Here is a 10,293-nt window from a genome sequence, read left to right on the forward strand (position 1 = left end):
TCATATTACCAAGCGTTTTTGCACCACTTCCATCGCGCCACACATGTATTAGTTCCTGACAACCAACAATTTCCAAATTTTCAAGCGCCAACAAAGCTCCTGAAAGAACTCCGTGTAGACTTACAACGCCTGAAATCTCTTTCATTTTCAAGGTTCTGAGGGAAACTAGATCGTTTGCGCCTTTGAGAAGCATCTCGTTACATTTTTCGACATTCAGTTTACTAAGAGATGGAAGAACTTCAGGTAGCTCAGCTAACCGTGGACAACCACAAACGTTAAGGTATTTTAAGAAAGGAAAAAACTTAGGTAACTTCCCAACCAACTTGGGACAATGTCTCATTTCGAGTTCTCGCAGATTAGAAAATAATTGTTCAGACTCTTCACATTGCCAATGCTCCCAGTTAACCATATTTTTCATTGTTAGTCTCCAAAGATGGAAAACCTTTAAAATTACTCGAACTAACTCCAAAAAAATTCACACCTACTTCTTTCACTCCATCCATGCCTACTATGCTTAGCTTTTTTAGCAGTGGTAGCTGCCCAAGTGAGGGTAGAGATCCGACTTTACGACAATTGTAGAGCTCTATATGCTTTATTTTGATGAACTGAGGATCTCCTATCCAAAATGGAAATCTTGTTCCACCATAGAATTTAATCGAAATACTTTCAATACATTTATGGGGCTGCAGTGAGCTGAGGACCTGCAGTTCATTCGTTTCATTCCGCAAACTATAGAACTGATTAGTCCATTCCAAGACCAATGCATCAACTTCCCGCTTCTCCTTCATATTGACAAGCTCTAAATCTCTACTATTTAACACATTATGCAGCCCTGTAATATGAACATCTCTTCGTAAATGAGACAATTTCACCAACTCTGTTATCCCCAGTCCATGGCCATTTCCTACAATGAACTTGGGCAAAATGCGGAGATTTATCAAATCACCTATTCGCGGTGGCATCTCTAGCAGACTATCCGTATCACTGATATCGAGATACTGAAGGTTTACTAGATTGGTGATACCAATAGGCAACCTGATAAGTTTCCAGCACCCGCATAATTTCAAAGTCTGCAGGTTAAAGAGCTCACAAATTGTTTCAGGCAACAATGTAACTTCAATATAGGATAGATTAAGGTATCGTAAATGCTTTAAGGATCCAATAGAATTCGGCAACTCCTTAATACAATATCCAGCTAAAGATAGTACCATTAAGAATCTTAGTTTTGGCACCAATTCATGCAACACCTTGCTAGATAACTGATGAAAGGAGGATGGCAGGATTGGTAATGCCAAGAATGTTCTCAAACTCTTCATTTCATGGAATGCTTCAAATTTCTGAGAGGTGTCGCAAATATCACGAGAAAACGATAGATGGCGTACCTTTGCATTTGAGTTCGTACCCTTTAGCTTATCATCTGAATGAAAGCATATTCCGTCATTGACACATCGAGCAAGATCTGTTATCAAGTTATGCATAACATATTTCGATTTGTCGCTGCTAGACTGTTGAAAGAATGATCTTGATTGTAAATCAAGAAAATATTCATGGCCTAACTGCTCATTTGATTGCTGCAGAAAACCCTCTGCCATCCATAATAAAACCAACTCATTCTTGTCAAACTTGTAGTCCTTAGGAAAAATTGCACAGTAAGCAAAACACCGTTTTAAATGCGACGGGAGATGATGGTAGCTCAGCATTAAGGCTGGAAGGATTCCTGTTTTGTCCTCAGGTAAATCCCATATCTTGCTATTTAACACCTTCTCCCAGACACTGGGATTCAACTTACCTGTTGGATTTCAAAAAATGACATGAAATGTAGTTGCTAAGCTAAACAACAGTTTTAACAGAAAATCTAAAACACACCTCGCAATAGTCCTCCGAGAGCCTTTGCTGCTAAAGGCGATCCTTGACATCTTTCAACGATTTGTTTTCCGATTTCCTCCAGAGAAGAGTGCTCTTCAAAATCTTTTGCTCTCAAAGCATGCTGAGAAAACACAGCAAGACAATCATCGTTTGACAGCTCCTTTAAAGGATAAGCAGGAGCAGCAGCCATCATTAATGAAACACCTTGATTCCGAGTTGTTATGATAATTTTGCTTCCTGGTGCCCCTGCTTCAAAAGGACTCAAAAACAGAGTCCAATCATCATAATTTTCACTCCAAACATCATCTAAAACAAGCAAGAACTTATTTCCAGACAAATTCTCCTTCAATTTCACTTGAAGAAAATCTAAATCCTTATCATCAGAACAATCTAATTGCAGAATGGTCCTTGTTATCCCAATGACATCAAAAACCTCACCAACAGAAACCCAAAATTTCATATCAAACTCTAAATTGGAGTCATTAAAGATAAGTTGAGCAAGAGTAGTCTTACCTATACCTCCCATTCCAACTATAGAAATAACAGAAATTGCTGCACTGACTTCAGATTGCAGCATTTCAAGAATGGCCTTTCGATCTTTTTCTCTTCCGTAAACCTTTCCTTCATTCACAAGTGAAGTCGTTGTCCTTACTCCGGTCTGAATAATACCCCCTCCGACACACTCTCGTAAATCCAACTCGTTTCTTGACTCACAAATCTTCTTTAGTCTCACAGTTATTCCCTCCATCTTGGAAACCAACTTCACGTTGAATTTGATAGTCCATGCACAAGACAGTTTATGTTTCTTGCGCAAAGACTCGGAAGCAAACTCCTCAACCACATCTTCTACATCATAAGCTAAGTCTCTGAGCTCGCTTACCCAGATTTTGACCAACCGGTTAGTCACCTGCTTCTCCTCTGCATCATCAAGAACCACATAAAGTTTCTTCAGCATGCTCTCCCACTTGTTTATCTCGGTCTTCACTCTGGCTCGGCTTGCATAGTTGAGCAAATCATGGGAGGATAATTTGTCAAATAAACCTTGCAAAGAAGCAGATAAAATAGCACCTCCAATGATACTTGCAACTTCCATCACACAATTAAGAGTTCAAATTTAGATGAAATGAAACACAGCTCTATCAAAACAATAGACTGTTTATTTTTTTCCTGCTGTACAATGTTGACTTTTTTTGTGGTCCAAGTCAATCAGTGATCTATGTTTGTTTATGAAAGCAAATGTGTGTTAAAATTTATAGTTCAACTTCACTTGATCTAGAGCTGACCATGGGCCGTAAGTCAAACCCGACTCAAAGTCGATTTAATTTAGAATCAGGCCAAAACCGACCTGAAACGTGGAAAGGCCGGTTTCGGCAGGTTTCACCGATGGTTCCAATTTCAACCCGTTCCAAATCACATCAGTTAACGGTGGACATTATGGGCCGGGCTTGTGAAGGCTCGGACTAGCTTGCTTTTTTTAAAACAAAATCAAACCCGAGCCGAGCCTAATTCGGACTTCAAATTTACTATCCAATTTAGAAGATGGATTTGAAATGCAAAATCCAAGCCTGAGTAATTAAGATGGATGCATGGGACTTAAAAATTAGATTGATCAAGTGGTGTATTCGGCTGGACTAAGATTATTTAATGAGTGAGTTGATGTACGGTGGACTAAGATTCTATAATGGTTAGCATTCTAAACAATTTTGTTGGTTTATATATGATTTGTTTAGTATTTGAAACGATTTGATCGATTATGAATAAGTGGGTTTGCAGTTTAGCTAAGACTAACACTGTTGGTTTTACCGATGAGTTATAACTCAAATGGACAGCAAATTATGAAGGTCATAGATCTAATTCCTTTCACAAGCGCTCCTCTTTCCAATAATAAATAAATTAATAAAAAAACACTGACAGACACTAGAGGCAATAGCAGCTCATTAACCTGTTATGGCCTGCAACAGTGGTGGTCCTGTGGGAACAGACTCAACAGTAAAGATGGAGTGGCCGGATTTCTTTTCGACTCGAAGCCTCAATCATTCTCTTTAGCCATGGCGAAAATTCGTTCAGGATCCCAATATGGCAAAGAGAATGGATGAAGAAGTAAAACAGCATGTTACAGAGTCATTTTCGACCATGATTTTTGCCAGCATTTAAATGATTACCTTGTCACTATTGCTAGGACTTGATAGAAAAGCATTTGATAATTTATCACTATGGTCAAATATGTTTAACATGAATAGCAGTAACCTATATTGCAACTGATGTAAAATTGATATTGAAGTCCAAATTGAACATGACATGTCAATCAAAATTCATCAATCTAATAGATCAAATAGTTAGAAAAATCAGTGGCCGAAACTCATATCTAACAAAATATATTCGAGTGAATTAGAACACTAAATAACAAAAAATCAGAAGCAAAATACTTGCACAACTGGGATTGTCACCTATTCATCCGGTCTTCTAACAGCACAACCACCAACTCAAACTCTCACTAAACACTGAATGCAGTCTTTGACTTCAATCAATATCAGGCGGCGCGGGTGATGCGAATCTGAGGCAAACACAGAAAGCTCGAAATAATAAAATAAAATATATACATACACTGGGAAGGTATTCAGTCGACATGAGTGTTAATCTCTGTAAAAACTAAAAAATAGACTTTAAAAGTACCATTACTATAGCTCCATCTGATGTTTAGATTAAACAAAAAAATGAAATGCTTAATGGTCAATCTTTATAAGCACATCTTCATCCCAGCCATCACCATGATTTACTAATGGCCTAATGAACCCAAAAGAAAAGTCCGCAACATTCATCATTGACTCAAATCAACATCACAAGACCATCTAAATAGATTGAAGCGTTTACTATTATATCCGAATGAAATCCACCATACTTGGTGCATGAAAGTTAGTAGACAATTAGACATCTTTACTTTAAACATAAACAGTTGAATCTGGAATGGATTGGAAGGATGATAAAAACTGCATAAAAGTGAACAATGATGATGATATGTTACCTTTGCAAATGCATAAATTGCTCACAAGATTCTAGCATAATCAGTTCCAAGCATCTGCATTACAACATCTGCCAGGAAAGTTCCCCATAACCTGCAAAGGAAACCATACAAAAGACATGGGCATACAGGAAATCTTATTTTTTTTACTTTCAATTGCGTCTGTCATATAAGTCTTGCTTACTTCGAGGATGTGTTGCATTAAACTATTCGATAGGTGACAAATATCCTAAATGTTTTACGCTCGAGCAATAAAAGATGAGCAGTCTATCATTAATATAACTAGCTTCTCTATGTCGCAAATAAAACAGCAGGGTGTAAACACCTGGAGTATGCATTTTTTAAGTTCCTTATCATGTTACTGACAATCAAAACAACTAGAAAAATGTGATGAAATAATTTTTTTAAAAAAAACACCTATGATATGATCACCTGCTTTCCTGCAAGCAAGGCTACCCTGCATTCCAAATTAATGACAAATAACCAATTCGCTCCAACTCCGATACTATGTCAAATAACCAATTCGCTCAAACTCTCATGTTGTTGGGCGAGGCGGCAGTAGTAGTATTATAATCTCAAAAGTAATGAAACTTTTGATGAAAAAGAATTAAGGATTCACAAGACTGAAGAAAATTATCCACTGCAACATCTAAAGATTAACAAGCTTACCTGATAATTTGCTGGCTAACTACGAGAAGATCGTACTAGGCATAAGAACAAAAAAATAGACTCAAATTACTGATTGAAAGCCAATAAATAAGAGTTAGCATATTAAAATTCGGGAAAGAAATCCCCAACCAGGTTACAACATATAGATTCAAGAAAATAAAATCCCTACATTACAATCCATCATGTATTACTATGGCAATCTATTCCTATGAAAATCACTAGTATAATGCTCCGAACTACAGCATTTATAGCAAAACAAATCCATTTTATCTTCGAGGTATCGAACACACGTGTGAAAGTCATTGTATTCTGTTAATGTCCAGTCTCCTCTGAGTTTTGACGCACGTAAACTCCAAGTACAAATATCGTTCTTTTTGCATACTGCCATAATTGTGGTAAGTGTTGTTCGATACTTAAACTCTCGATGCTCTCTCGATGAAGAAAGAGCAGCGGCTTCTTTGACATGACTTTTCGATCTAAAAATCATGCCCTTTTGCAGCTCTTTCCCATAATCCCATTGTATCGCGTCTGACTCTGGGATCCACATATATGGATCAGGAAACTTAGGACGGTACACATAATATTTCCAAGCACCAATCTCAGCATTCTCTCCATCCTCACTATCACTATCCTCGACATCCTCACCTTTTTCACCGTCGTCATTGTCAATATGTTTATCTCCATCTAAGGCTAAATCACCATTTCCACCTTCAATCTCGGATACATGGTTACGAAACACACTCATTCTATTGTACTCAATGTACAACTCGATGAATATCATTCCTGGAACCAAATAAACACCGCTGAACATTTTGAACACGTGCTCGTCAGTCTTTATTTCAAAGATGGAGTGTTCAGTAATTTGACATTCATCAAAAATCGGTACTCGGAAAATTATTTTTGTAATTTCGAATTGGTCACCCAAATTCATTTCCGCTTTAATAATAGCTTGTAATTCTTTATAATTCATTTCTCTACTCAACTGAACTATCTTTAGGTGACCCTTGTCATAACTTGCCCCATCCGGAGTGTCAATTATTTGACCATCCCAATGAATCAGTAAAGACTGTCCCACGGCCGTCATTACTATATCTGTCGACACAAAAAAACTATAATTTTATGACATTTTAGATTACATTAACATGACAAATACTCTCTCCAATTTTTTTTAATTGTCCATTTAGCCAAATGAATGTGTCTGCAAATACTTGTTCATTTAGTATAACCGACTGATGTTGAAGAATCAGCGGATGAGTTGTGGTTAGGGGTGAAATGCCACTCGAACCTTCAACATGACTTTAGCTTATGTTCTAAATTTATCCATATCTAATAAATGACTCCATTACTCAGTTTACAAAGCATTTATTAATTTTTAGGGTTATATTAGTATTTACTTTTATAATTTAAGATAAAAAAAGTCTACTTTCTTAATATATAGAACAATTTTGATTAACTGAACGATTAAAAATAATAATAAAGGGAGTATAATTTTACCTAGCATAGCATTTCAATTTTATTTGCTAACATGGCATTTAAAAAATTTAGAAAGGTATTTCAATTTTATTAACTAACATGCATTTGAATTCTATTAGCTAACCTGCATTTGTATTTTTTTTCAAGGTAGCACGGACACGTGGAAACGGAAAACTTGAACACGGACATGGTGAAACGTTGTTATTTTAAGTTTTCCTATGTAAAAAATGAAGTTTCTTGTCCAAATCGTCAAGTGTCCGAAACGTTTTCAAAACGGGACACGTTGATTTAATGAAGTGTCCGTGCTACCTAGATTATTTTTAAACTAATATGGCATTTAGATTATATTCCAACATTTTTTTTTTTACCTAAATTTTCAAATTGAATTTATTTTAACAAATATGGTAGTTTAATTATATTCTAACATTTCTTTTCATAACTAAAATTTTAAATTTATAATATTTTTAACTAACATTGGAAAATGTAAATTATATTCTAATATTTCTGTTCATAGCTAAAATTTCAAATTTCAAATTCTTTTAACTATCATGGCATTTAAATTATATTCTATCATTTTTTATACCTAAAATTCCGAGTTTAATTCTTTTAACTAATATGATATTTATATTATATTTTAACATTTTTTTATAACTAAATTTTCAATTTTTATTTAAATATTTTTAACATTAAAATTGCAAATATAAATTTTATAGTCAAATTAAAAAGAAAAACCTTACCTTTCGAAGACCTCTCTTATTTTATATAATCAAATAATAATACTTCAAATGCCTTTCAAAACTGTTCCAAATGAAACTTTCCAATCAATTCCTGTTTACAAAAACAAAGATACATTATCAATATAATTTACCTATGAATAGTTAGCATTTTTCTGTTGAATTTCTGTTTCTGGTATTTTTTACGAATTTTAAATCCGTAAGTTAAAATTTAAATTAGAGAAAGAAAGAAAGAAATTGTAGAGAGAAAGAGGAATAAAAATTTATTAGAAAACATAAAGATTTTGACCAACCGTTTAGTGATCTGCTTCTCCTCTGATTTTCAAGAACTACATAAATTTCCTCAGCATAGTCTCAGACTTAGGACTTTTTTTTAATGAAAGCAATTGTGTGATAAAATTTAAATTTATAGTTGGCCTTCACTTATCTGGTGCTGACCATGGGCCGGTTTCGCCCGTGAATGGACCGGAACTGGCCACGAGTTAATTTAAAATCAGGCCGAAAACGATCTGAAACGTGGAAAGGTCGATTTCGGACGGTTTCAAAGAAAAAATAGAAGTAAAACCGACAGTTTCGGTTTCAACCCGTTTCAAATCACATCAGTTAACAGTAGACTTGTCTATGAGTCGGACTTGTGTGGGTTCGGACATGCTTGATTTTTTAAAATACAAATCAAACCCAAGCCGAGCGTGATTCGGACTTCAAATTTATATTCAAGTCTAGCCCCAACATACTACTTAGAAGATGGATTTGAAATGCAAAGTCCAAGCCTAAGTAATTGAGACGAATGCAAAGGACTTAAGTGGCTAATTGTCTCCTCAATTTGTAAACAATGAGCAATTAGCATATAAATTAATTTTGTAAACAAAATAATTTTAAAATTGGTGATTATGATCGATTAATCTTATTTTTTATAATTTATTGCCTTAACTTATAAGCTAATTTGTAAACTCGTATTGTTTGGATTAGGGGTTGAGATAGGAAAGGAAGGGAAGGGAATAGTTGTAAAATTTCAACCCCTGTTTGGCAAATTTTTTTGGCCTAATGTCTTAAAAAACCCCGACCTTTTAGCCCCTTTTCAATCATACCCTGACGTTGAAAATTTGTCAATTTTACCCTATTTTGCATTTTTGTGTTTCAATTGTACCCTGAAAAATTAAATTAACGTCTTTTGCGTTTGGACATTTGTTTAAAACATTCTCCATGTCTCGCATATATTGATTGTATATTTTTAAAATTTATTTAAATTTAGTTAAATTAATTAAGAATTTAAATTAGTGTTAATTTGATTATGGTTTTTAGTTAGTTTTTAAAAATAAAGGATTTATTTGTACTTTTTTGAATAAAAAAGAATTTAATTTCATGTTTACACTTAATTAATTGAATGATTTCATCATTTAAGTAAAAAAATTAACAAAAATTAAAATATTGGGGTACAATTGAAAACGGAAAATTCAAAAGTGGGTAGAATTGACAAATTTTCAACGCCGGGGTGGAATTGAAAAAAAGTTTAAAGGTGAGGGGTTTTTGAGTGATTAGGCCAATTTTTTTTAAAGGTTTTGAGGGGTTGAAAAATATTTCCCAACCCCCTCAACCCTCATATGCCAACCCCCCATATTGGGGTGTTGAAATATTTTTAACTGATTTTTTTTATAAACCCTTCATTTACTTTATTATTTTCCCAAACATGGAAGGGTTATGCACAACCCTTACCTTCCTTTACCGTCCCTTATGGTATTTTACTTTACTTTAAAAACCCATATTTTATTTTAATACCTTCTCTTCCAAACAAAAACTAAATTCCACAAAATTAACTTATATATTGCTTACAAGTGGAAGGGATCAAAATTGTTTGGATTAGGGGTTGAGATAGGAAAGGAAGGGAAGGAAATGGTTGTAAAATTTCAACCCCTATTTAGCAAAATTTTTTTAAAGGTTTTGAGGGGTTGAAAAATATTTCCCAACCCCCCTCAACCCTCATATGCCAACCCCCCATATTGGGGTGTTGGATTATTTTTAACTGATTCTTTTTATAAACCCTTCATTTACTTTATTATTTTCCCAAATATGAAAGGGTTATGCACAACCCTTACCTCCCTTTACCATCCCTTACGGTACTTTACTTTACTTTAAAAATCCGTATTTTACTTTAATGCCATGAATAAAATTGGTCAAGTGGTGAATTTGGCTGGACTAAGATTAATCAATGAGTGAGTTGATGTACAGTGGACTAAGATTATACAATGAGTGAGTTGATGATTAGCATTGTGAAGGCAATGGCATGCAAAAGAGGTGGTCTTGTGGAACCAGTGAAAGATGGAGTGACTGGGTTTATTTTCGATTCGACGCCTCAATCATTCTCTTCAGCCACGGCGAAATTTGTTCATGATCCCGATATGGCAAGGAGAACGGCTGAAGAAGTAAAGCAGCATATCACGGAGTCCTTTTCAACCAAGATTTATGGCCAGCATTTAAATGTGTCAATATTGCTAACGATAAGTAGGATTAGATACTGTAATGTTGAACATAAGG

At 34.8% G+C, this 10,293-nt stretch overlaps 1 protein-coding gene across 2 annotated transcripts; it reads right to left on the reverse strand.

Annotated features, from left to right (window-relative positions):
• Positions 1-285: 285 nt before the first annotated feature.
• LOC126668991 (putative disease resistance RPP13-like protein 1) lies at positions 286-8,378 on the reverse strand. 2 transcript variants are annotated; one of them, XM_050362265.2, is made up of 5 exons: positions 8,055-8,373; positions 7,765-7,855; positions 4,889-6,646; positions 1,867-4,420; positions 286-1,789 (listed from the first exon to the last, which is right to left on the reverse strand). In XM_050362265.2, exons 4-5 carry the CDS (start codon positions 2,957-2,959, stop codon positions 402-404), a joined length of 2,481 nt encoding a protein of 826 aa, XP_050218222.1. In that variant the 5' UTR covers positions 2,960-4,420; positions 4,889-6,646; positions 7,765-7,855; positions 8,055-8,373; the 3' UTR covers positions 286-401. The 2 variants fall into 2 exon arrangements, with proteins under 2 accessions (XP_050218222.1, XP_055960495.1); XM_056104520.1 differs by having other exon boundaries at positions 1,867-6,646; positions 8,055-8,378.
• Between the last annotated feature and the right edge of the window lie 1,915 nt (positions 8,379-10,293).

This window comes from Mercurialis annua, linkage group LG2 (assembly GCF_937616625.2).
Source record: "Mercurialis annua linkage group LG2, ddMerAnnu1.2, whole genome shotgun sequence".
Lineage (NCBI taxonomy): Eukaryota > Viridiplantae > Streptophyta > Magnoliopsida > Malpighiales > Euphorbiaceae > Mercurialis > Mercurialis annua.